Genomic DNA, 27,917 nt, shown 5'->3' on the forward strand with positions numbered 1-27,917 from the left:
AACATTTTTAGCATTATATTGCATGATTTTTGGGGTCAAATTTTACAACTTTTAAAAAGTGCTTTCATTTTTTTTTTTTCAGTTTGATTTCCAGAGGTCTCAAATTTAGTCGTAAATATACAAATACAATTCCAATACAATGTTGGCATAATGAGGTTAGCTCAGCATTAGCCTGACAGTAGAGAGAAGTGTTAGCTGCTTATTGCGTTGCTAAAATATGGAACGAAGAGGAACACACTTTTATTGAAGTTTATTGTTACATGATGACATCATCACGCAAAATGACGCAAAGATCAACGACACGGAAAGCAGAAACGATACTAGACTAACGTACAGTATGTACAAAGAAACAGGAGATGTGCTTTAAAAAGTATACTTAGATAAATATATATGACTTCATATGATCTTTATATGCACTCATATTAAAAAAAATACTGTGGTCTTTCATTTTAAATAGATACAAAGGATTGGTAGAAAAGTCGCTGATATCGGACTGGAGATCAGCACTATTTACAGCGGACCACAATAAAACAAGGGAAAGAAAGGACAAATTTGAGGACTGGGGAAAAAAAAGAGATGGCCTTGTTTTGTATCTTTGAGGGACACCAAAAGTCGTGTGAGGCACCAGCTGGTTACATTCACATTAGGAAGCGGGCGGCCCAAAATGTCCACTTGGGCTCTACAAAGGCAGTGAAGAGTTGCTAATGCTAGTTGCTAATCTTGCGAGTTTCTAACCATAGCTTGGGAGTTGCTATCCTAGCCTCAAAACAGCCAAGAGTAGCGTCAGAGTTGCTAAAAGGTAGTCGCTCCACACCAAAAGTAACTTTTGAGTCCGATTAGCCTACGCTAGCCGCCGATGCGCTGACATTAGCCTCCGAGTGGCTAATCGAAGGCGCCCCTGCGAGTGGGGCTCGGCGACATCTTGCGGCTCAGTCGAGGGGTTCCCTGGAAAGGACAAAGGCGTCAAAACACAAAACGGAGAAGAAAAAAAAAAAAAAAGATACAGTACGTACAGGCGACTGCACTTTGGAAAAGTTGACGTGCGCATAAAGCAGGACGGCGATGTCTTTGTGTCCGGCGTCCAGAGCGATGGACAGGGCGTTACTTTCGTCCTAAACGCAATAAAGGATATTTATATGAAATGAAAAACCGGAAACTGTCCGTGTGAACTTTTGACTTCAAATGCCGGACTAGAATGTTTTTTTGCGCGGCAACTCACGCTGTCGCTGAGCGTGGCGTCGGTGCCAGGCTGCGCCAGGAGGAGCTTGACGATGTCGGCGTGTCCGTGTTCGCTGGCGCACATGAGCGCCGTGGAGCCCTCGTCGTCCTGCACGTTGACGTCGGCGCCGTGCGCCAGCAGCGCTCGCACCATGTCCATGCGGCCGTGGCTCACCGCCAGCATCAGGCCCGTCTGGCCCGCCTGAAAGAAGGAAACACGCCCGCCCGCCCTCGTGATTAACACTGACGCAAATCTCCAATATCGTCACAAACAGACATATTAGGGAACAGTTTAATATAGATTTTTAAATAAAAGCTTGGATCAGTTGCATTTATTTTTAAATATAATTTTGTGTCCATTTAATAGCATACATTTCATATTTTTTAAATAACATTTTTATATCTTCTAATAAAATTCCTACAATAAATAAAGTCATTATGAATTCAATACATTTTTCAATCAATTTTGTGGTAAAATTTATTTTTTTTATTTAAAAAAAAAAAATAGAAATATCAGATTTTGAACCAACATGTTCCATCAGTTATATATACTTATTAAATCGTTTTATGAATTTGAAAGGGGAATTCAATCTGTCACAGGACAAAGTTTGCACATTAACCTGTATTGAAATTCCAGGATACAAGATTGATCATTTCTTTTTATTTTCAACTTGAAACATTTTCGAGCACGTTTCCGCATATTTGCCTCCGTACTGACCTGACTTGCGCGGGCGTTGACATCGCCCTTTCCAAAGAGCTCCTCCACGATGCGCATGTCTGCGGGCGTCTCCAGGGCGGCCAGCGCCGCCAACATGATGGGCGTGTAGCCCGCTTTGTTCTGCTGGTTCACGTTGCACACGTCTGCAACATCACGCACATATTAAAGCAGCTTTGGATCGAGTGAAAACATGAGCTTGTTTCATAAAGTGCGGTTACTGTACGTGCTGTAGTACGTGTACGGTTGACGCGTGCAGTTAAAGGTAACTAAATGCAAACATTTTCTTTGCGAGAAAATGTTTTGCCCAACTGTCGCATTGTTAACGTAATGGCTCAAAAACTAGACGGGAAGCTGCTTTGCGGACATACGATGAGAGGAGCCTCCGTGCTCCAACACCAACTCACCAGCGTCCAGCAGCTTCTTAACGACGGGGAAGTTAGAGTGCGAAACGCTGTAGTGCAGCGCCGTGTTGCCGTTGCCGTCAGCCATGTTGACCACGTGGCGCAGCACGTCCGGCGAGACGGTGCCGAACGCCGCCAGGTAGTCTGAAACGGCAGACGCCGACGCCACCTTCTGGCTGGAGGCGCGGAACCACTCGTTCTGCACCGTGTTGACGCTCGCCCTCTGTGGGACAAGAGAGAGAAAAAAAAAAAAATCATATAAGCACATTTGTGCTGCTGTCGGCCACAGCTCACACGCAGACATCACATACTACCCCACCAGGCACCGCTCATGTGTGTAAACAGACACGACTATGCGGCATTATTTTCTATCCATTTTATAGTAGCAGTTGTTTGTGTGCGTTCAACGCCATAAAAAAATTCAGTTGTCATCAAAGTTGGTCAGAGGAACAAGAATGCAGACTCTCACCACATCTTTAGCGCTCACGTCGTTGGGCTCACTGAGGTGAACTTTCAGGACGTTGCACGCCGCCAACATCTTCTCGCTGAGCTCGTACCTGAATACGCACAAAAAAAAACAACAAAAAAAAAAGAATAAATATTTTGGGGCCCTCTATTTCTGACACTCATATTGAAATTATTTGATGCTCATCAAAATGTATTTTTTTTTACTTTTTTCCTAGCATATCAGGTTTTTGAAATATTTTCATTTCAGTTTTTAATTTTGATTTAAAAAGCTTGCTCAATACAGATTTTAGCATGCGTTGCAATTTATAATTATGATAATGCCACCTCATGCCAAACCCTTATTCATATATATGACTAAATGAAAACCCAATGTGGTAGCAACATATTAGGAATCAGTGTAAAATTAAAATTAAAAATACATTTACTTGCATCTTTGATGAAAGAAATTGTTCAACTTTGCTGAGCAGTCTTATCGCTTATTCATTGTTGTAATTCCATTTTGATGGATTAGAATGAGTAAGATTACACAAGAGAAAACAGCGTGCTCTCCATTTTTCTTGACTTCTGGTTTCAGACGTTTCATCCAATTGTAGCAAAAGTTCAGAATATAATAAGGTGATTATTTGGTTTCACAGACTTAGCCACAAACAACGCGGCCGGTGACGCTTCGAAACGAGACAGACCGTCCAAAAGTAACAAAAAATAGTCCAGGCCACTACACATTGACTGTTAATGCGTCATTTCGTTCACCGTGTCTTTTGAAAAACTGGAGCGGTAACGTGCAAAAATAATTTGGAGTAAAAGAACAACAAATAAAATCAAATGCCGCGCATGAAAGAAAGCAAACAATTGCCTGACCTTTCTCTCGTCTCCGGCTCGTCCATACTTCCTTCGTCCGTCTTCTTCTCCATGCCGTCGTCACCTTCCTTCTCTTCTTCCTCATCCTCAGATCCAGAGGAGCTGCTCTCTTCCGAGCTGGAGTCGTCACTCGAAGTCGTCTCATAGCTGCTCCACAAGGGGGCGGCAAAGGCACACGGGAACAAAAAGTTGAGCAGGACGAGGAGGAAGGGACTTCACCTGGAAGCTTCACCTGACCGCTCAAAATGGACGTCACGCACCCGCCATTGACGCCGACAAACTGCAGGTTCTTCTTGGCGCCGTTGGAGTCGGCACGGCTGTCTTTTTTCTTCATGATGGACTTGAGCGCGTTTGCACCGCAGGGCTCACCTGAAAGCAAATTAGGGAAAGAAATCAGTGCCCCAAAGAGGTGGGGGAGGGGGGGGGGGGAGAAATCACATGACATATTGCCAAATAATAATAGATTGACTTTTAGTTTTTTTTTTCTATTATGTAATTCCCATGTTCCAAAAATATGGGCATCCAATAATAGGGAATATTAATACTTGTATACAATTTTTAAAAAATAATTTTAGATGCAATATTTTTTTTAAACTAATCTAATTTTGAATTATAGAAAGATTTTTACATGCTAAATATTTTTTTTGCATTATTTTAGGAAAACATCACTTTAAAAGATGTCATGCTGTTTTTTTTTAAACATTTTACAACACAGGATTTATTATTTTAGAACATCTCTATTTTAGTTGATAACATTTTAGGACACTCACTTTTTTTTAGGACAATCTGTTTTTCTTTTGGAAAATATAGAACACTAAAAATAATTGGGAATCTCTTTTTGTTATATTTGCAATAATTTCAGCACCTCTTCATTTTGACAATATTTTAAGAAATTTGTTTTCTATTTTGACAAATATTTAAAAAAAAATACAATATTTTGTGACTGAACTTTTTTTTCTTTAACTGAGAATATTTTAGGACTTTAATTAAAAGTATATTTAAGAACTTTTATTTTTCTTACAATACTGGAAGGACATTTTTTTTGGTCTAATGTTGATGGCATTGTTTATGTTCGGGTAAGTTATTTACAACGCTAATTATGACTGTATTTGTAGTACGTTGTTTCCCACCGTGTAGTGCCGTGGACATTTGCCGGTCCATGCGGCTCTTCTGCTCGGCTGCGCTCATCTGCTGATGTGTCGCAATTTGCGTCTTGGTGGCTTTGTCTACCTCCGCTTTGGGCGCACCCTCTGAAAGGCAAGACAAAATAATTGTAAAAGTTATCAAGAGGATGGCGGTATCTTGACTTCCGTGACTCATCTGGTATTTCCAAATCGGTACTGTAATGTATCAAATTTAGAGCTGGGGATTGTTCAGAAACTCACCATTCGATTTGGATTCTTTAGGTCGTGCTGGACAAATTTGAATTTGAAATATTTCACCTTGCCATTTAAGCATGTGGGGCATGTCACCTCACATTTTTAGCAATAATACATCTGAAAATAAAACCTTTTATGTAACTTATTTGTATATATGGAATTCAAAAATGACAGCTCTGTCTGGAATGCATTAAAAACATCAGATTTCTTCACTCGCAATGAAATGAAATGAGAATTCTGAAAGGGCTAGAGCTGACTCATGGCAAAAAAAAATTACGCTATTTGATTGATATTGAAATTAAATAATTGTACAGTCGTATTCTTCTTTGGGATGTGTGCCTTAAAGGGGTGTGGCCCAGTAAGTGACATCAGAAGCTGGATTCGGCTCTTTAAGTGTAAAGAAAAGCGTAATACCGATTGGATTTATCGGTTGGTTATTCTGCATGTGAGGATCTGCGAGTGGGTTGTGGCTGACAGCAGCTCCTCGCGAGTGTTTGACCGTTTGTCCCGTGCAATTGAAATTGTTTTCCAGCTTTTGAGGGGCACTTGTCAGGGTAGCAGCACAGGATTGTTCCTTGCAAGTGCAAAGTCACGGTGCATTCTAGAAAGCGTGAACCGAGGCAAAGGGGGCTGCAGCACAGCGCAAAGAATGTGTCGGCCAGCGTGAGAGCAGCTTACGTAACAGCGAGGCGTCCATGAATCAGCACGAGGTGTTTGGTGAAGGGAGGGAGGCGGTGAAAAAAAACAAAGCCGGGGTGCGATGGGTGTGTCTGGCTCTCAAAAAGAATGAACTCATCGTCGCTTTGAGTCCAAAAGAACATCAATGTCATGTTATCACATCGACACTTGACTGTCAGGGGACAAACTAAGATATTAAAAAAAATTCTCGTGTAGAATCACAACTTTTATAAAAGTTACAATCTAATAAAGGTATCCAATTGTGGTGGAATTATAACAAAGCTCTCTACCCTTATAGTCAACCGCCGCTATTCGCTGGGGTGAGCGACCAGGCCAGCTAGCCAAGAGCAAAAAACGGTATATAATTAACACCCATTGAAAGTTTTTCTAAAAATATATAATGAACATTTCACGAATAAATAAAAATGGTGCGCCTGACTACGTGTGCACGGGTCGCCTGTATTCTTGTAGGACTATTCATTATTTTCACATCACAACTTCATTTCATTAGTTAAAAAAAAAATAAGTAACTTCTCTTTACGCTCATAATTGCAACATTACACTTGTACAATTACAACTCTTACATATTGCAGTACAACTTTCGTTTCACAAAGTTACAATTTCCTGACACGTTACACCTTTTCGGAATTTGCGCTATCCAAAACGTCATGCCGAAAAACCTGATCGATGACTTCCTGTGTATGCTAGCTAATGAGCATGACTGTGGTTTGATGACGTGACTGTAGCCGACCTTGCTAAAACCGTTTTCTTTCAGGCTAGTGTCTTTGGACAAAGTTGAATACTTGTATATGTTAACACGAACAAAGCCTAAACACCAAATATTGTCAACTTGGTGACATCTTGCGGGGAAAAAGCCATTAAGTAAGTGTTCAAAGCAAACCGGGTGCATCAGCTTTTAGCTGTTCTGCTGCATGCAAATGAAAGAAGCTGCCAACAAGAGTCAAGTTCGACCCAAGTCTAAATACTTTGAAACACCTTCATCACCAGTATTTTGGAGCGTAGTATTTAACCTTGATTTCAAAGCATTTGAGGAAGATGGCGCTGAAAGTGACAAACCTAAGTGGGAGGCGTCCGTCTGGAGCTCCAAGAGGTCCTCAGCACTGGCGCTCTTCATGGCCGAGTTGATGGAGGAGAGTGTGCTGACCAGCTGGCTGTTGATGGAACCAAACTGGGACTGAGGCTGACCGAAGGCCTCGGCCAGCTCGCTGTAGTTCTCCGCCAGCAGCATTTGTTGCTCCTGCAGCAGCTTCTGCACCCTCTCAATGTAGTGGTCCAGGCTGGCGCCCCGTTGGGAGTCGGCTAGGGGCCGAGTCGTCTCGGCGGTCGCCTCCACGACGGGTTCGGGCAGCTGCGAGGGTCCGCACGCTATGTTGCGAGTTTTTAAACCAAGTAGGAAGTTCTCGTGAATGCTGACGGATCCCACGCCAAGTTCTTTGGTTTTGGCTGCGCAGGACTGGCTGAGAAGTGACTCGGTCCCCACGGCGACCGAGCGAAGCTTTGCGGCCGAGTGCGTGTCTTTGATGAGCCCCTCGCCGGCAGCGACCGTTCGCGTTTCAGCAGCGGCGGTATTGGTGAAGGAATCGGTCAGCGCTGACATTTTCGTGTTGGTGGACCTGCTGAACACTTCCGTCTCTGTGTTAGTCTCTTGCGTGGTGGACTCCGGGACCACCATGACACAGGAGTCCACTTTGCCCACGAGATCTGGGTCGGTTCCTTGGGACACCATCGTCCTGATCGGGCCCACGTGGACATCCACGGAGCAATCCCCGCTGGCGACCGATCGAGACTCCTTGAGTAAGTCCGTCATTGGTTTGCAGAAAGCTGAGCAGTCTATAGACTCTGCCGTGTTGGTTCCAACCTCACAGATTTTTACCTGCTGGCACTCGTCATTTTCCTCCAAACTTTGATCCGGTCCTACGCCAATACTACAAACGCTAGGGTGACATGAAACTGCAACAGACGAGCTCTGAGCAACAGCGAGAAGCCGGTCACCAACGCCCCGGCTGTGCACCGGCACTTTGGCCTCCACGGAGACGCTGTAGGTCTCGGGTCTGGTCATCAAGCCCTTATCCGCCTTCTTCTTGTTGGACTCGCCGGCCGCCTGGAGCTCCAGCTTCAGCTTGGTCATCTCCATCTGATGAGTAGTTTCTTTCAGCTGCACCTCCAAGCGGTAGATCTTGTCTTTGAGCTCCTCAATGGTCTGCTGCTGGAGCTCCATCTCCATCTCCGTCTCGCTGGACAGGCCCAGCATGGTCTCGTTGACGCCCACTGAAGCGCTGCGGACGTCCCGGTGGTCTGTCGCGACGGCCACGTCGCGGTGGCTTTGCTCTCTGGGTGGTGTCCTTGGCTGGATTTGGAGGTTGTTCATGTTTTCATCGGTAACAACACCAACAGACTTTTGAAGGGCCTGGTTCTGGTTCTGATTCTTGTTCCGCGTCTGGTTTTCAAAACCACCGTTGTCAAGGGTGGTGTTCTCCAGAGCTTGGACCTCAGCAGCCAGACGCCTGAACTCTTCGAGCTGCTGAGCGTTCTGTTGCTGGGCTTCGGGCTCGACGATGTGCAGCACCGTCTCTTTTTGGACAGGGCCCGGGTTCTCCATTTGGTCGGCGCTACCCACGCTGTAAGAGCGCTTGCGAAAACCGCCTGGACCTTTAGACTGGGCGGCCAACTGTCTCTTTTCTTCCTGAAGAACGGCGATCTTCACCTGCAAGATGGGGATGGTCTTCACCTGCTCCTCCAACTCCTTCAGCCTCCGCAGGGCCACCACCATCTGCTCGCGGATCTGCTGAAGGTGCAACGGGCTGACGTTGGTCACCGGCGTGGTCATACCGGAGCTCAGGGGACTGTGGCGGATGGAGCTGCCCATGGACGGCGGGTAGTAAGGGTTGTACTCTCCATTGTGGAGGTGACCATTGAGAGGCAGAGGCTGCAGGGTGCTGGGGGAGACCTGGCTGGCAACCATGGAGCCAGAGTACGACGAGAGCGAGCTGTTGGAGCCCGTCCCGCCAAAACTGGCCAAACGACGGCGGGGCGGCGGCTCCATGAACAGACGCTCCTGTTCCAGGCGAATCCGGGTCTCCATGAGGGTCTTCTCCACGTGGGGGTTGTGGCGTGGCGTGAATCGAGGCGAGGGCGGCGGCAGGAGCAGCTTGGGTTCCGCGACGCCGGAGAAGGACTGCTGTGGTGCAGCTTCACAAGTGGCCCTTTGGAGGGCGGGCGCCAACTGGACCTTGGGGTTGACGAAGACCGGCGACTGCTTGTCGTCGCTGTTGGAGGACGAGAGCGAGTCGGTGGACGTCCATTCGGCCCCTGAGCTGGAGCGTGGCGCCGCCGCCCCCGGGTTGGTTGCTTTGGGCTTCCTCTGGATGCTCACCTTCTTGATGGTGTTGCCCCGCTCAATGTCATCGACATATTTGAGAAAATCCAAGTCCAACTGAAAACCGTATGGAGTTTCCACTGAGTACGGATCCAAGGAGTTTTTGTTATCGGAGCTTGGACATCTTTGGTCTTGCGCTGTAAAAACAAGAGCCAGAAAACGTGGATTATTATTTTTATTTATTTTTTATTTATTATTTTAACTTTGTTTGACATATGCATTTTCTTTCACAATTTAAAAGCATTCGCACATGTCTTTACAAAACTTTTGTGACAGGCTTTCATGACCTGTTACCAAACACAGGCTGATGGGCCCGGTCATTTGAAGACAAGGGATAAAAAATAAAAATAATGCAGCTTTGAGGCTCACTGTTTCTTGCAAGTGGCCTAAGATCTTTTTCATTACTTGATCGCGAGACAGAGGAAAGAACAATGTGAAAGTGGAGTAGTCTCGTCTGACAATCCATATCATTTGTCAACACATGCACAGACTCGTCACACGCAGTACGCGCGAGCGCGCACGCCTGAAAGTGAGTGACAAGCACTATTAAGAGTGCAGCTCAGTCAGTTCAAAACTATGACAAACACGTGAAGGCAAACCACACAAGAATATTTGATGCAGCATGTCACGTTTAAAAAAAAAACATGGGTAGACAAGTGGTGAAACTTTTTCTCACCATGACACCAAAATGTAGCAAAACATTGAAATACATAAAAACAAAAAAGGAAAACAAAAAAAACAAAAGAAAAAAACCAAATAATAATAAAATCTCCACACACTAAAGATACTTAAAAGAAAAACATACAAAAAAAATACAAACCTATTTGGAGCAAAGAGAAATAAAAATAAAACATAAATGGGGGTGCAAATATATTCCAAAATACAAAATAAACTACCAAAAATATTAGACTACAAAATACAGCTAAATAAGCCAAAACATCACAGCTATTAGCCACTCACCTGCCTTTACCTTGCCAGCGCAACAGACGTGTCGTCTTCGTTGCCAGCACAACTAAATTGCGCACAAACAATAATTGCAACTCCCGCTTTCCCATCAACTGCAACAAACGTCGTTTCCCAACTAGAAAAGTTCTGCCATTTTCAACACACGACTGCGCACAGCAACAATGTTTTCCGTCATCTTATTTAAGCCAGTGAGCTTGATCAGCTCAAAGTCCAAACTCCACACGCGTGCCCCCCCCCCCCCAAAAAAAAGACCCCCCCCTCCTTTTCGCTCCCCTCACACCGGCTGCAGGGGTCTTGTGCCTGGTATGCCTGGAACTTCAAGACATGCTGGAAATAAAACACGCTTTCCAGCAACACACTGCGCTCGGACAACCTTTTCTCTCTCTGCGGCGACCATTTTCAAACACAAGAAGGCATTTCAAGAAAAATGAGACTTGCATTTGCCTCGTGGCACACTCACCTTCACCTTACTCAGTCACTCAGGATGTGCGCAAGCTTCTTCGCTTTGGTTGCTGGCTAAGACTGTACAAAGATCGCACTGTGGTGTTTCTTGAGTTTTGGGGAGGGGCACCATTGGTATAAACTCTGTACCGAAGCAATATTGGACAGTCGCCGGGCCAACTGCGCGAGGCTCTGAGCGAGGGCCCCGCCCCCTCCTGGGAAGGGAGCTGCTATTCAGCCAATCGTGCGAAGCTCTGAGTGAAGGCCCCGCCCCCTCCTGAAGAAGAGAGCTGCTATTCAGCCGAGCGGGCGCTGAACTCACTGGAATAACAGCGGGGTTGTTTTGTTTTTGTTCCACCCCAAGGCAAACATATGCAGCTAATGTGCATGTTCAAAATCCACAACACGTAGAAATAAGTAAAAGTGATGACAAGAAAATAAAAATTAAAAAAAGTATTAGATGGCGGGGGGCACATCAAGATTAGACAAAATATGAGCTGGAAACATTTTTTAAATGAAATTTTTTAAGACAATACTGAAATACTACAACAAAAAAATAAGTTGAAATATGCAACGTTTTAGAAAAATACAAAGATGACATAATGGTCAAAATCATTCAACAGAATCGATACAAAAAAACACACATATTGGGGGAGTACCCCAAAATATTTAACTAAAACTTTAGCTTGACAATCAATAATTATAAAAAATATAAACAAAAAAAGTACAAAAAATAAATAGTTTTTACTTATTTGTTTATGTTGAGTATAATTGCAGGGAAAAATACAAAATGACTGCACCTTTTATGAAAAAAAAAAAAATAGAATTACAAAAGAATTTACAAATCAGATGAAAGTCTAAAATTCTCAAAAATGCAAAATATTAACTGAAGAATAAAATATAATGTTGCCCTCTGGCAACTCCTTGTAAAGTCTCATTCACTGCCATTGACAGCTCTAGCTGTTAAATATGCAAATATATCGGTGCTTGGGGATGCCATAAAATGAGTTAAAAAAGTGACAGGCCACAAATGTTCCCACAATAAGATGCCCAAGCCTCCGTTTGCCGCAGGAGATAGTCAACCTTCCACATCTGCACGGCAACACCTGAACCCTGAAATGGACTCTTAGCATGACCACCCCCCCACTCAATTAATCAATAAAACACTCAGACTCAAACAGCAGACGACAAAAGCTCGTCATCACCACAATGCTAGCTAGCACTGATTAGCACTTTAAAGTTGCATGTGAGTTCAATCTTGCTCAGTGGGCCCCTGATTAATCCCAAATGAAGTTCATCTGTTTTAGAGGCTTTTCCTTACATTTTCAGCGTTAAACCTTACAGCACAGGCCAGGGTCTGAAGACAGATTTTTTTTTTCCCACTTAGGTTATCCAGGTTATAGGTTGCCATCATATGACTCCAGTCCTGCAACTCCATCAAAATCAACAAAATCCTCTCTCAACTCTTAATCCAAGTCATCCACGAGTCTATTATCAACCAACAACAATGGCAGCAGTGTGTCAATGAGTGAGAAAACTGCACGCTCATTGTTTTCCTGCTAGGGAGAAGCTCGCAGGCACGAGCGGACGAGTCACCAACGGCGGTGTCGGGAAGCCCGGTGGTACCGCCGAGACGCCCGGCGACAGCTGGTACCATGACCTAAGCGACATGGTGACAACTGGTGTTGTCAACAAATATTGTTGAAGCCTTGCGATCCCAGTGACCCGACGAGCGGGTTGTGCAAGACACAAGCTGGCGATCAGACGATTTCTTTGCTTTGACGAGTGAGCATAGTCTTCAAATATGAGCTTTGTAGAGTGGCAGGTGACTCAAGTCACAGCTGCACAACATCAATGCGTTGGTTTTGTCCACGTATTTGACGCATTACGTGGCTTTCATGCTCAAGCCTGACGCACGGGGCACGATGCTTCGGAACCCGACTTGGACCAGAGGGTCGCAGGTGCGTACCGTATGTACTGGATTTCTCGGGCTTGACGCTCGCTTATGAGATGGGAATGTGCGTACTTTGCGTGGGTGTCACATGAGTCTGTGACCTGCCGGCGCACAAGGTGGCCATTCACCAACCGAAATACTTTATGATCCATCTTGACCATACAGGTTGGAGCGACACTCATCAGTGAACAAATTCAAGCGGATACTTCAAGGAATACTTCTGCATCGTTGACTGCTATGACCATTAAAGGGGAGCAACTCATGGTGTGTTTCTCAGTCAAATTGCAACAAGCATTCTTGTGCAGCTAAAACATGATGAAAGTGGGTGGAGGGGGACTCTGGAGTCTACACACGCGCGTACACACACTCACACTTGCTTGGTATTTCCTGGCTGCACTACACATTTTATACGTGTAATTATTCAAGAAAAACGGTGTTTGAACAGTTCCCGGCGAGCTATGCGATACATCCGTCTCCCCGTATAAAGACAGGAACCCCCCCCAAAAAAACAATACAAGTACACGCATGCTGCACATTCCTGCCCTTTCCTCGAGCGGGCTGGCAACAGCCAACCGCTGGATTGTCCCGGGGGCCCCAGACGGACGCGGCGCTGCCAAATCCAACAACTGGATCCGACGATGACGACGGCGAGGAAGAAGTGCCAACAACACTTTTCTCATAAATGGTCAAGGAAAACAAGTCGGGTGGACGTGCAGTGGCAGCTGGGTCGTGCCAGAGGGACTGCCGCAAATGCTAAACTGCCAGCTAGCATTTGAACGCGCCACCAATCGCAACAGACAGCGCTCCATGATAACGGTTTTTAAGTTTTACCATTTCAAAATTTCACACAGTTGGCAAGAGGCATCAAGGTATATTTTGAAAACAAACACAGTGCAGCTCAGCCTCAGAGCAGCAGACAATTGTAAAGGCATCTTGGGAACATCACCGTAGAATTTGACTTGGATTCCAAACTCTGCTTTGAAAACACGACATTATCTTTTTCACGAGGGCAGATAAACGATTCGATGACGTCACATGACTTACCCGCACCCGTCTTGGCACAGCGCCAGAGCGGCGGCAGCTCCTCTCACTTGCTCTAGAAATACAATTTAAACCCATCAACCACGTCATGCGATGAATCGAATCGCAGCCCTCAGAATCAAATCGGAAGAAGTCGGCAAAAGATTGTCCACTTTTGGGATTTTAAGCAATTTACTCTCAAATTGCCGCTCGTTTTCTTTCGTCCAAAAAAATTGTCACGTGTATCGCAATTCTTAAAGAATGAGGCATTTGATAAAGTCAACTGGACTCGACTCAAGTATCTGAAATCATCTGCCCGACATGCTGCGCATTCCTGCAGGGATTGGCGAGACAGACCACTCTCTCCTGTTAGTCCGGCCAGGAATGCGGGGCCGTCTGCAGGTGTCTGCAAAACAGCCCAGCACTGGCCCTTCTTTTTGCACCAAAGTGTCGAAATCCTCCCAACACAAACGCCTTCACAATTGCTGCCACGATGAATATTTTACGGTGACATGTACACTGCCTGACCAAAACATTCAGCACACTTAAGTTGTTCAATAATACAATCTGTCTCCAAAAAATATAACGAGAACGGCATGGCTGTAGACCTTGTCAGATGTCAAGATCCCCCCCCCACCTTCATTCGAATATTCCCATTAAAGAGTTGCAGCTCTGCCTAGTGGGGAAATTGTTCAATTACAGTTGAATCAACCACAATGTCATGATTTTGCCATTCCGTGATGGTCTATAAGGAGAACAAAACGCAAGAGAACAAAAAGGATCATGCAGATAATGAAAAAAAAATAATAAAATTTCCAAGTTCACGATGCTCATTTTTCTCGGATACTTGCGTCCGATTGGGCCTCATTTGGATAAATTCCAGTGTAAGAGTTAGTCCAAGTAGGACACGGATGGCTTCAAGCCAAATTTGACAACTTGCTCTTTCATTTCAGCTGTGGGTCTTGAGAGACTTTTTCTTATACGTCCTGTCGTGTCCATTCAATTTTGTTTGGTGAAACTAGTCCGGCTGACGATTGCGGGGCCTTGCAGCTCGGGATGCAAAGATATCCAAATGTCACGATACGAAAGCATCACAATTTGAACCTCACCATACGATAATAGCACAATTTTGTGGGGAGGTTGGCGAGTTAAAAAAAAAAAGCTTGCGATATGGTATAAAAAATGCATAATATTATATATGTAATATTTTTTTTAAAAAAAGAAAAATGAAAAAGAAATCGCCATATTGTGTTTTTTGTACATAACAGCATTGCTAAATAATTAATGTTGCTATTAATATGCAACACATGAAAACAATATTGTGGCAATTTCAATATCAGGATATTGCTGAGATTGTTCCAACCCAACTTGCAGCCCTGTCCTGTTGGGCACTGATAAAACGTAGACATGTGCACACGCCCGCCAGAAAAAGTGTCACGTTTTAATGACGTGATGTGGTGAATGTGGTTACCTGGACCGTTGCCGTTCACGTGCGCCGTTTGAGCCATGGTCGCCACCCAGCGCAATCAGTTCCGCACCAGCACCATCAACAACATCAACAACTGCTACCGGCGTCGTGCAAAGGCCATGCATCAAGTCCGCAACACCATGCAACCTGGACACAAAAAAGGGGGGGGGGGGAAGCAAACAAAAACACACAGTTAGTGATGTTGATTAAAGAAGTGGGGCAAGTTGGTGATGTGATGAGCACATAATAATATTCAAAGACTGCGCTGTCATAAAGCCAATTGACGCGTGTCACTTCTTTTACAAAAGGTGACAACATATGCCACATGGCATCATCCAGTCGTTAATGCTGTTAATAATTAGACTGAGGAACGTTTTCACCTAAAACGGAGCAAATTCCATATTTGAAGTATGAGCAGCTTACCCATCACCCTCAACGGTGCGCACCCGAAAAGAGCAACAGACAAGCAGAGCAATGGAGGGAAGGGTAGGGTTCACACAGCTAACTTTAGACCATGATGTCAAATGACAAACTAAGCAAGGTGCATACTAAAAGGGGAAATGAGGGAGGGGCGGGGTTTTGGGGGTGTAAAGCGGTCCTCATGCTAAAGGCCTGCAGGTAGGGCACATGTAAAGGTCAACTTCTTGGAAGACTTTAGTGACTAACAAAAATACTCATAAGTTCATGGAACGCAAAGTCACTCTTAGTATTTGCAAAAACACAAAAGGCTGTTCGTTTATGGAAAAAAATAGTAATCATGATTGTATTCATAGTAATTGAAACGACGCTTATTTCAAACAATATTTTTTTGGGCACAAAACAAATTGTAAAATGTAACCAATATTAAAGAGAGGCTTGATTGACGTTAACATTGGCACACATATAGTAGGTTTGCATGTAAAAATGACATCAGTACTGAAATGTAAAATCTTCATAGTTTCTGAAAAGCGACAGTTTTGTTGAAGGCGATGTTCATGAAAACAAGTACGTCATCTTCAGCGTGCTCGTGTTCACAAACCACAAGTTCGGTTTGTTGAAGGCAAAGTAACCTTGGAAATTCCCCCACAATAAACGTTCGCTTCCTTGAAGACTAAATTGTCCTCCATAATTCTGAAAATATCCATGTGAGATTTGTTGAAGGAAATGTGTACATTCGCTTCATTAAAGACGACATATAGTCAACCGTCAGTTGGATTCGCTCAAGACAACAACTGTCTTCATTGTCCAGAAATATTGGTTTTAGATTCTAAATTGTCTTTAATGTTCTTAAAAACCAACGTCATCTTCAGCCTACAACTTTCAACTGATATTTACAACTTGACATTGTTCAACACATTTACGTATCGTGAACCAAAACCTCGGTGGTCAATCCAAAGACAAAAGCTGCAAGTGGGCATCAAAAGTGAGCAAAGATGCAAAACTCACCTTAATTGACGGCTTAAGAAAGCAAAGCACACAGATTTGTGCGTCGGCAACCTTAATGGCTCAAACCAGAAGGACTCGTTTTGTTCTAAGACATGACGTAAACAAAAGGAGGCACGCGTCCTTTACTCACTTGAGCTGAGCGGCACCTTGTTAAGCCAAGAAAAGTGTGGTGAAATTTGCACAATGTTCTACCAACCTCCACGTCCGCAACCTTTCCCTCTTCTTCCTCCTCTTCGTCCCAATCAAAGTTGCAATCGTGCTTTTTTTTGGGAGGCAGGGAGGAAAGGGCCCAAAGTGGAATTGGTGGTACAGAAAGAATTTGAAGAGCTAAATGCTAATGCTAACAGTGGTTGAAGCATGAAGCGTTAGCTAGCTATCAGGAAACCATTTACTTTATGTTTTAGTTGTTTTTTATGAGATTTTTTTTAAGTCAAATATTAGCGAGGGAAAAAGTACATGTTAAAAACAAAATGAGAATAACTTCATTAGGTGTGCCTCATGAGAACCATTACGACCTTAAACAAAATATTATTTCTACATACAATAACAAGGTGTCACACCTTAAGTCTAGGCAAATCTAACTCCATTAAAGTAAGACTCAGTGTGATCAAGAGACAGGCGGACTTCCTTTTTGTAGATAACACTGCCCCCTGGCGGCAGGAGCACGAGCGTCACTTGCCCAAATTGAAAATGAATGGCCAAGTGCAAACAAGGAACCTGAAGAAGCAAAATCACCACGTTTCTTAACAGCTTCATGAGCCCACGCACAGCACGTTGTCGATGTGAGCTTTTCATTTCACCTGTGAAGTATTTAAAAGCGCCATTATTTAGATGTGACCGGCTTCTCTTCTTCCTGCCGCTCGTCTCATCGCTGACCCGCCTGCACTTGAGAGAGGACAATCTGGAGCCACGCATTTGTTTGACAGGCTGCTGAAAGTCACCCAACAGCCACGCGAGAGGCGACATGCAAAACAAGCGTCCAAGTCGTTTTGAATGCTTTGAAAATACAACAATAAAAAAATACAAACCAAAAAAAACAATCCAATCCCAATTAATCAAGACAGAAGTGTAGAGTAAATAAAAGGCACCACAGGGACAAACAAAGCGTTGCCCTCCCCATGACACAAAAAAAAAATATAACTTTTGTACCTAAAATGCTAATCTGGCCATTCAAGGCATCGCTAATACCTAGCATAAATCAGGCCCATCTGTTGATGGCCTCGTCGCCGGCTGGCGCGGCGGCGCTTTAATCGCGCCGTGGACTGTGGCGACACCAGCGGCGGGGGCGCCATTAAGTGGCTTCCACGTCATTAGTCGGCGGGGATATGGAGCTGGCTAATCTGGCCGCTACATGCGGACTCAAACGCTCCGACGCCACGATTAAGCTTCAGAGTCCATTTGGCTTCCATTAATAAGACACCGCATGGCATTAGTGTAAAGCGTAAGGACAAATAATTCTCATTCAACGCTCAAATCCTCATTTAGCACTCATTAATTCTGTTTTCATGGAGATGAAGCAGTGGAGTGGCCCCTGAAGAGGGCAAGCGCAGGATGGACTCGGGCATGTGAAAAGAAAGAAAGGGGGGGGGGCACAGTGTGAGGACTAATCCCATTAAAGTGGAAGCCAGATGATTTGTTCCGCGATAGGCGGGAGGAAGAGAACGCCATGGCACTCAGATCTCGGTTTTGACAGCTTTTGTTATTCGACTCCTATTTGCCTTCTATTTTGCCCAAAACTTGTCTTATTTTCTAATATTTTGCAATGTCTTTTCACTCAGTGTGTGTGTGTCATTAGACATTTTCAAAACTTTTTGTTCCTTTTTTTTTTTGTTTGCAATGTCTGTGGGAATTGTCATGTTTTTCCATTAGCCATCTTTAAATGGTCAAAGTGCAGCCAACATTTTGAGCCGTCTCCCTCCCATTGGCACATTTCTCTCTTGGTCCATTTCATGATTTGAAGTGTGAGAGTGGAAATAAAAGGTGGAGCGTGGTGGAAGAACGACAACAGCGGGGCCTCATGAAGTGGCCGGACGGAAGCTGGAACAACTCATTGAGCACTTCGGCGCTTCACCCTTTTTTCTTTATCTTGGCTTCGGCCTGCAGTCGCAAGGTCAAAGGCTAGCAAAACACGAGCCGGCCTTGGCATGCACGACAACGCCACTGATGTATCGTGCGTGTGTGTGTGTGTTCGAAGCGCTGACATTCCTGTGGAGACACGGCAGCATGATGGAAGAACCCCCCAACCACCTTTTTTGAAAAAAACAAACAAAAAAGAAAACAAGGTTTAAAACTACTGGCCTGATATGTTCTACTTTTTATGACAACGTATGTATTTTTCACTTTTTTTGTTTCCGTACTACGCTAAGTAGATGACACTGTAAATCCTCCTGATATGGTACACGTTGAATTGACCCGGCTTAAATAAATAAATCTCAACGGGCCGCGTTATTTTCTTCTTGATAATTAACATTATAACAAAATCCAAGGTATTTCTGTTCGCAATATTCCTTTGACTAAAGAATGATATCGGTTCCTCATCAGGATGCGTTGTAGTCATTATTATGTGACTCGTCAGAAAGACGGACGTGTTCCACATAAGATTCACCAAACGGAGGCGGCACCTTCACCGTCCCAAAACAAATATTGACCGGACTGCGTGCGATGGCTTCAGGCGCACCGCTTGCTTGCACTCATGTCTGCTGCAAAGCAAAAAACGGCCTTTGACGACAGTCTTCAAAAGCTCAACTTCATTTATTAAATCCACTCGCATATTCGCCGCCACCTGCACTAGAAGACCGAAAGGGTCAGGCGCGCCGTGGACGGCGTTGTCTTGGCGACCACACCTTCCTCTCGCTCAGTGGAAACTGAAACATGAGAAGACGCACGTCCATTGTCACCCGGCTGCACGGACGACAAACGAAAGGTCGGATCAGTCTAGTGACACTGCAGTGCCTAAACGTGTGACGTGTTTCGTGGAATGTGCGCCTCCAGTGGACCACATTTCAGGATTCTGCATGTCTCGTATGCCATCGTATGATTCTCTCACATGCAACGACTGACTGCAATGTTCTTTAATTGGAAAACAACATTGTGAGGTGCTAATTATACACACTTCAACTTCAACTTCATCTGCAACATTCAACATGTCCGCAGGATGTTGGCCACCTCTGCTACATCCTGAGATAAACGGCTCATTCAATTCTACCCCAGAAATGAAATTAGGAGGATGGATGATGGAATCAGTATTTGATTCAGTCTTTCATGTTTTCTGGAAAAAAAAATGCCGAACTGCGAATATGTACTGTAGTCTTTAGTTGTAACATCACCACTCACCACTAGATGGCAGACAACATAGTTGAGCTTATACTGGTCATAATACTCTGTTTTGCGGATTTGGAATGATATGCAGTACAAACAAATATTAATTATAATTACTAAATTATACATGTATAAGATATTAAATATTAATTTGAGTCACTTGATTTTTGTGAAAAAAAAATTGAACAAATTCTCATTCAACAGTTTTGTGCCATTCTTGAATAGTAATTTGTATGCAAGCGAGCGCTTTGCACTGAAAAAAAAAATACTTTTTGGTGATCTTGTTTTGTGCTTCAAATTTTGATGTCGCGTTAAGAAAGTGGACCTTTTATACATGAATTGAGAATTTAAAATCTCATTTTTGGCATCCGTCTGGTTAGGAAACGCGTTGTCCTATGTTGGGTCACGAGCAGCACTGTTGAAAAAAACGTACTCCCTTCCAGCATTTAAGTGACACATCTCTGATCTAGAGGTTGTTGACCCCATTCATTGGCTGCAAAGAGACTCTCCACGCTTCACTTTCTCAGCCACAGGTGTATATACATGAAATGACCTGTATAAGTAAAGGTATTTTCGACCATAGGTAACTAAGTCTCCGTAGAGTACCTCAAGTCTATCTGATGCTGAGTGCACATATCATAGTTACATAATCAATGCAGCAACATATTTAAAGGTCCCTGCACCTTTACGTAGGATATTTTTCACACATTTTCAATGAGACAACTAGAGTACATTTTAGCTGTTGTCCCACCACGTAATGGAAAATAAAATAGTGTGAGGTGTCATATTAAAAGCTGCCATGTGCGCCTTCACCAGCAACAGATGCGATCAACGGTGTCACCGGGGGAGCCGGTGTGCACTGTAAACAAAGTGCTGCTGACCGCAAGAGGAAATCATTTACTGCTGCTGTTAAACGCCCTCCCATCCCCTCCAGCCACCGAGCTCTTCGGGAATAAACGCACTGCCAACGCTGACGCATTTTATGGCGAGAAAACCTCATATCTTTTAGGACGCGGTCATTAGGGAGTTGTGTGGGCAAACCTCAGTGGCAGCTGCAAATGGTTGCCAACATATTTTTAGCGTTGTGTTGGTGGTCTGCTATTTTTTTTTTCAACGATGAAATGCTTTATGATTAACAGATCGACCTAGACGCAAGTCGTTTTTCCTATATAGGATGCAGTAGAAAACATACAGATAAAAAGATGTGCATGACTGCTCAGTAAGCCTCAGTAACAGTCATTGTTCAGAGAGGATAAAGAATATATGACTGTGATTACTGTTAGTTTGTCAGTAGTAGGCGCAAGGTGGCAGGTCTGTTTGAAGCTGCGCCGCTTTTACTGTCCCCGCGTGGCTCAGGTCACGTTCACGCCTCGGTTTAACTTCCACGCAGCTAAAATAGGCGACGCCGGCTAGTTTTGTACATGACGCTAGTGCTGTTCGGAATCAAATTTGCGGTCCATTGGAAGTCAAGCAGGCTGCACGGCTGAACTGCTCCCGTAACATTCACACGTCCACGGAACAAAGCGGGGGAAGCTGACAAAGTGTCATTTGGTCCTGTGGAGGAAATGCTCACCACTCAGTAGTTGTAGGGCACTACATTTGCACTACAATGATTAGATTAAATTCTTTCGCTTCTTAAAGAGAACGGTGCGGCCGATCCCCTGCAAGGCTGCAGAGCAGCGACGCTGGAGAAGTTGCAACCTCGTATCATAAATAAATAAATAAATAAATAAATACTGGGAGGCATTAATGGGAAGAAAAAGGTCTTAAATGATAAATGTCCTCTAAGTTTGTAATGCAACACAGCTGAACAAAAACGCATTCTGAGACAAAAAAAAAAAAAAAAAGTAATTGCTACTCACGTCAATCAGGTCCAAAAAGTGCTCTAGTAACTTTAGTCCAAACATTTCCTTGCCAGCTCACGCTACATTGACGGAGAGAAAACATCCCGGGGATTAATAAGGAGACGTCACCCGGCGCTGTCTCACACGGCCCGAGTGAGGGCCAATCACAACGCGGCAGCGCACGCGCGCACGCACACACGCACGGCAACCTGACAATAGCAGCCTGTGCAGGGCACTGAAACACGAGCAGCCTGGTGAGACTGGCCGCTCCGGGGCTTTGGGGGGTGCTCTGAGCCGTAAAAATGGAGGCATCCCCGAGAAAGGACACAATTCAGACTGCCATGTAGTTTTGGATGGGGCAGCAAAGCACAACAAGGCTACAACGACTGGAAGAAAAACGTTTTTAAAAAAAAAATGAGGATGTGTTGGATGATACTGTGGCATGCCGGTCCTGCAGGTGGCAGTAATGAGCATTACATCGTGGCTGGCATGCAAAGATAGTTTTGTTTTTTTTATTCTGATCCGCGACGCTGCAATTTGCAAAGTTTTTGTCAAACATTTATTAGTCATCTAATACATATAATATTTTCAAATATTTAATCAAATGTAAAAAAAAAATTCTAATATTTTTGTATTGAACAATATTGCCTAAATGTGTTTTTCTAACTAATATTTTTATCCAGTATCTCATTATGGTTAATTATAATATTTAGATTTTGTATCCATCTTTGTTTGTGTTCTTTTTTTAGGTTCTGTAAATTTTACTTACATTTTTGTGGTTTTCCTAATTTTTGCCCAAATTTCATGACTCAGTTTATTTTTTTTAACATTTTTGTCAAACAAAGAGGGAATTTATTTGGACTTTTGGCCATTACGGTTCACTTAAAGCCGAACCCAAGTGAGGTCGCGAGTGTCGCAATATACATTACTGCCATCTAAAGGACCGGCTCCGGGTTTGCCCAGGCGCTGGTCTTCTCTCCAATTATACTGGTAAACAAGTTCGCCGTGCTAACTTTCATGATGTTATTGTTGGGGGGAAAAAAAAGGACATCTTTGGTGTGTCTAAATTCAGGAAGACGCCTTGAGGAATGCCTCCACTTGACGGACAACGTCTGTGCACGCCTGCATAGCTGAGGGCTTTATCAAAATCACAACGGAAGCCTCTGCCTGCCTGGAGAAAAAAAAACCTAAATAAACAAAACAGAAGGGAGCTCTTCCTCCTCCTCGCGCACAAGTAGCGCTCAACGCTCGGCGCTCAAGTAGTCCAGGATGGCGATGTCGCCCGAGGAACAAACAGATCGACCACGATGCCCGTTGAGGATCCCCGACAAAGCATGTGACAAGTGAGTGAAAAGAAAGGGATTAGCATTCCAGGAAACAAGACATCATTGTGAAACACACTTTAGGCTTTGCGCGAGGGTTAATCCAACCACAAGAGAAAAAAAAATTGCAATCGCAGAATTAAATCTGCAAGAACCCACAAACAGGCTTCCTTTATCACGACAAATTTTGGAAATGATCATCAATAAAAAATTTGGCCATCTACTGTTTGGAGGACACCTGTTGCGGTTCATTCCGGAGTCGGAATTGAAAAAGTTTGAGTCGTGCTAAATGTCCGCTCCAAACCAACGTTTGCTTCTTTTTCGATATTGGTCATGGGTCCTTGAGAGATTTTCAAACACCGTGTTATGGTAAAAATGACCACACAAATTTGTGTTGATCAGTGAAACATGACGTGGCAAATTTTGCAAAAATTTCCAGGAGCGGCTACCAATTTACTTTCCTTCACCTGTCTTTTGTGTGGGGGACTCCGAATATATAACTCAGACATAAGCGCTGGCAAAAACATTGTCACAATGACAAAGTGCTAGCACTAGCATGTAGCATTCTAAGGCTGAAACATAAGGCAAAATATTCACTGCCAATCCCTGCGATTATGCTTAGCCTCACAATCCACGAATCACACTTCTAAACGGATTTTCAACACTTTGATGAGTGCAACAAAGTACACGCGGGATGGCGCTCGCATGCCTGCTGCCATCCTCGGGCGTTACAATATCACATGTGTGACATTTCAACAAGTGTTCCGTTGAAGTATATTTGCCATGGTTGCACCTTCAGGGCTTCTTTTGTGATATTAATAATCTCATCTCATGTTAAGTGTGCTTTTCTACACTGCTGTTATTTCGGGGCCCACAAGATCCATTTACATCAAACGGCGGCATTGTGTGCAGTCCCGGACAGATTCAGGGTCCCACATTAAGTCTTTTTCGGGTGGTGGCCACCGTGAGCTAAGTTGTGGTGGCATTGCCAGAACTCGCACTGGCACTCATTTAAAACAATACGGAACAAAATTCTGAATTTTATACGTCCGTCTACCACTGGATGAAATACAGAAGCAAGCAGTCTTACTGGCCAAAATGTACACAAGCATATAGCGCAAGTTGGCGATTAAGGCAGCTGCTTCCCACTACTACAATCCCGAGAACGCCAACTGTGCGAATTTACTTGCATTGGGCGCGTTCGTGAAGAAGAAGAAGAAGAAAGAAGAATGATACAAATAAGGAGACCAATAAGACCATAATAAGGTAAGTGGATTTGAATCGTAAATTAGCCAGCTAATGATGTTTAACTAAATCTCTGCCGTTAGCATTTCTCTGGCGGCGGCGGCATACACAAATGTTTTTTTTTTTTTTCGGGGCATGACAATTTTTATGAATAAGGCCGGAGATTCGAATTCGGAACGGTCCGAAGATCGCGGCCGTAGGGCGGGGGGGACTGACCAGCAAAAAAGGGTCAAGTGCCCAGCTCTGCTGTTGGCCCGTACGGGTCAGCATCACTGACCTTCGGGTATCCTGACGCAGTCGCGTGGTAGCCCCTGGCCATTGGTTATGTCATGATTTTTTTTTAACAATATTCCCGACAACCCAGCCAAAAACATCCACTTTTTCAGCACTAGTTTGTTTAAGTACCATTGGGAGTAAAACGCCACTTATAAGACTAAGCTACGTATCCAACCATGATATCGTTAGCAAACTGTTAACACCCACTTTCAATGGAGTACTTTCCTAAAAAGAAAACTTTGAAGCTATTTTAACTGCACTGAATGCGACCGTGACCTTAAATCCAAGGGAGGTACTCAACCGTGATTTTTGGCATACCATTTCCCCCCATTCCAAACTGAATTGTGTTGAGCGACACTCAACTGCGCTGCTCGGGGGACTTCTTCTGCTAATTACAAGCCACAACTGGAAGAACCGCCCTCTCGCCACATTCCACCTCAAAAACCGGCGAGAACTTTTGAGGAGGTGCTGTCCAAAAAAAATTTAAAAATTCCTGCGCTGAATACATGTAAAAGTTCAGCACTTTGAGTGAACACTTCGCCCACGTGGCGCTTATTTTTAGCGTCCCAAGTATGCGCAGATGCGCGGCCAAAAGTCAAATTACAAGTGAGCGACACCACGAAATAAATACAGCTGCTGCGAGGGAAGAACAATTTTGACGTGCAGCACACTCAGGGCGCTCGCGCCAGTGGAAGTCATTTTGCCACAGCAAATACTGGAAACAAGGGGGGGGGGGGGTCCAAGGCTTAGCTTTAATCATGTGGACAGAGGGGTCATGTCACCACGGTGATAATTGAGGGACCTTTACCACAAGTACACAAAGGCTGATGTGCGAGGGGCCCGCCGCTAAGCCGAATGTACCAAGCGACACCAGGCAGGCCCTGCTTATGCGACGTATGAACAGCTTTAGCTTTAGCTTTCGCGCTAAGCTCGCTTTGCGATGAGACATGCCTGTGAAGTAAACAGGAACACCACAGTGGCACTTCCTGTAAGCTTCGGACACAGCCGAGGGAACATAATATGCGTGAAAAAAAAAAAAGTGGCTGTCGTCTCCGGAATAATCAATTCATCTTTATTAAGACTTTGGTCAATTGTGTGTGATTGATTGCGTATGGAGCGTATAAAACAAATGGGACAAACTGGAGTTTTTAATGCTTTTTGTAGCATAAGAAAATCGAGACCCACTTGTCTGCATTGAGGGATGCAAAACACTCAGGTTGCACTTGCATAAAAAGGAAAAGATTGAAATCATTTTGTTCCTTTAGCCATCATGCGAAAACTGTGAGCTAAATAAAAAAGGCACAGGACAAATATTTTTGCCACAATGTGAAACTAAAAAAAATTATCACAACTTAGCCCCCCCCCCCGAAAAAAAAGAAAAAAAACGACTGACGAAGCAAGCCTGCGTTTAATGTAGTGTACTTTTGGGATGGAAGGATTCTCTTAAGTGTAGAAAAACACCAGCGGGCAAAGAATTTAATTAAACAACCATCACCATGCTCCCCTTGACACTTCAATTCAGCGCTTAACTCCGGAAGAAGAGCGTAGAAGCCTTGGGGTTTGCTTTTTAGAAGGGCAAAAAAAAAAGGCTGTTGAGTCCATCAGAAGCCCAGAGGGAGGATTCAAGCTCTTCAAGGACACAATAGGGCCCACCGGCCCACCATTGTGCTCCAGAAAGCCCTCAAGTTCCTTTTTGTGCACGTTATGGACTTGAAGGAAAATATGGAGTGGTGTGTCAAAACAACGCAAGGCCAGAATCAACTCATAGCATCTTGTTAGCAACAAATTTAAAAATAAGACGGCCGATGCATTTTTTTCACCATTTGAAACGGTTTTCAGGTCTTTTGTCGAAATATCAAAATACACACGAGCTCCACAGTTGCACTCCACTTTAAGCCCAATTTTTCGTCTTAGTCCGGTGGTCGGTCAGCAGTGACCACAAAGATCATATGAGCACTTTCACTCAAAAACTACACTGTGAGTATGTGGCACACCAAACATGAAAAATAGTTGCCACTCCAAAAACGTACAACTTATTTCTGTGCCGATTCTCCGACATGCAGGTCTTGGAAATACGCTAAGGTTGGATCGAGACAATGTTAACAACGCGCATTTGTTGACTTTTTTGTCATGTTTTCAAAAATGACTAAGGCAATAAATCCATCAGGCTAACAAACCATGTGTCATCTTTTTAAACATAAATACACATAATTACCTGTGCAAAGTCAAAAGTCAACTTTGGAGCACATTACAAAAGACGCGAAGAGTAAGATAAATATCAAGTCACATGCACAACAAGGTGCGCCTATCAAAAATGTAAATACACATTTTTATGTTAAAAAGTCACATGTTGGCGGTTTCATTGCTGTACTAGTGTGGCATATTATGAGGTTATGTGTGTAAATCTCACCAAATAGCATCTTTTACTCAGGCATGGCACAAAAAGTTGACAAAACTGCAAATACACTATTTAATGTAGAGAACTCCTCATTTTGAGATCCTTATTAAAATGAGGAGCAGCATTAAGTTAAATACCCAAAATACAAAAAAAATATATCAGTTGTATCTTTGCTGCCATAACAGAAAATGTGCAATAAAGCAACAAAACTGCAGATACACGTTCAAAAATATTTTTTTTCTGGCTCATATTTACACTTTATAGACTGCAGCACGTTTCCAACTCAGCACCCAAACTCGAAGGGACATCAAATGCATTCCATGTAATTGTTTTATTTGACTGCCTGCTCGCAAAGGTTTTCTTTCCCATGGAGCTCAAAGTCCAAACCGCCAACACTGAGCACTTAAACGCACCAGCAAAAACTTTCGACGTAATCCCGTTTAAGCGGCAGCGCTTCATTGGATCGTCTCATCTGCACTCCGCGGACACTTGACCAACTTAAGGTGTACTGCTAAGAGGCGATGAACGGAAAAACGACGAGAATGTGCGATAGCTAAATCATCGTGTAGACGGCTTACCCTCAACGCAAGGTGTCCTCGCGCAGGCTGCCTGATTTGGGTTTGAACGCAACACCGGTGGTTCCTCCTCAGCCTCGTATGTGTTGAATAAAAGCACCCCCGGTCCAATAATGCATTAAAACCCCGCAAAGTCCACTTGTAAAACTCCCCCGAAGCGCAAGCAGGTCCCGAGTGCGACGTTCAACCTCCTCTTTGTACTTGTCCACTTGACTCGCGTGTGCGTGTGAGCTCCAACTTGTGGAGCAGCTACGCGCATGCGCATTTCGCGTCCCAATTTAGCTTGGCACTCCGCTAAATGCTAACGCAAAGGTCAAATAGCAGCGCAGGTGTAACAGGTTACCTGTGGCTAAACTCGTCCGATTTCCACTTTATAATTCAGAGGTACCTGAGTTTTTAAACATTAAAATAAGCCCCGCCCCCCAAAATGACGGCATTCAAAGTTTGGCTGCCGCCACAAATTAAACCACAGAAGAAAAATAGGGCCTTATTATACTTGTAAGCGTCAACTCTTAATTTATCTGAACCAAGTGAACTTTGTTTTCTTA

At 44.0% G+C, this 27,917-nt stretch overlaps 1 protein-coding gene across 3 annotated transcripts; it reads right to left on the minus strand.

Moving 5' to 3' along the window:
- Nucleotides 1-235: 235 nt before the first annotated feature.
- kank1a (KN motif and ankyrin repeat domains 1a) lies at nt 236-27,652 on the minus strand. Of its 3 annotated transcripts, none has more exons than XM_088288059.1 (12): nt 27,373-27,652; nt 14,970-15,113; nt 6,798-9,254; nt 4,794-4,913; nt 3,924-4,032; nt 3,664-3,810; nt 2,807-2,894; nt 2,341-2,560; nt 1,937-2,079; nt 1,220-1,420; nt 1,014-1,112; nt 236-945 (listed from the first exon to the last, which is right to left on the minus strand). In XM_088288059.1, exons 2-12 carry the CDS (start codon nt 15,004-15,006, stop codon nt 883-885), a joined length of 3,684 nt encoding a protein of 1,227 aa, XP_088144185.1. In that variant the 5' UTR covers nt 15,007-15,113; nt 27,373-27,652; the 3' UTR covers nt 236-882. The 3 variants fall into 3 exon arrangements, with proteins under 3 accessions (XP_088144185.1, XP_088144192.1, XP_088144199.1); XM_088288066.1 differs by lacking the exon at nt 27,373-27,652 and adding an exon at nt 21,572-21,652; XM_088288073.1 differs by lacking the exon at nt 27,373-27,652 and adding an exon at nt 16,392-16,443.
- Between the last annotated feature and the right edge of the window lie 265 nt (nt 27,653-27,917).

This window comes from Idiotropiscis lumnitzeri, chromosome 1 (genome assembly GCF_059441095.1).
Source record: "Idiotropiscis lumnitzeri isolate Australia: NSW breed Sydney's pygmy pipehorse chromosome 1, RoL_Ilum_1.0, whole genome shotgun sequence".
In the NCBI taxonomy this organism is placed as follows: domain Eukaryota; kingdom Metazoa; phylum Chordata; class Actinopteri; order Syngnathiformes; family Syngnathidae; genus Idiotropiscis; species Idiotropiscis lumnitzeri.

Bases quoted from the DNA above. Each gene is read 5' to 3' on its own strand.
- kank1a (XM_088288059.1), bottom strand. From the start codon at position 15,006: ATGGCTCAAACGGCGCACGTGAACGGCAACGGTCCAG. The intron at 4,033-4,793 runs GTGGGAAACAAC...ATTTGCTTTCAG, and splicing joins AATGTCCACGGCACTACACG to GTGAGCCCTGCGGTGCAAAC. The intron at 2,895-3,663 runs GTCAGGCAATTG...GTGCGTATTCAG, and splicing joins GAGCCGGAGACGAGAGAAAG to GTACGAGCTCAGCGAGAAGA.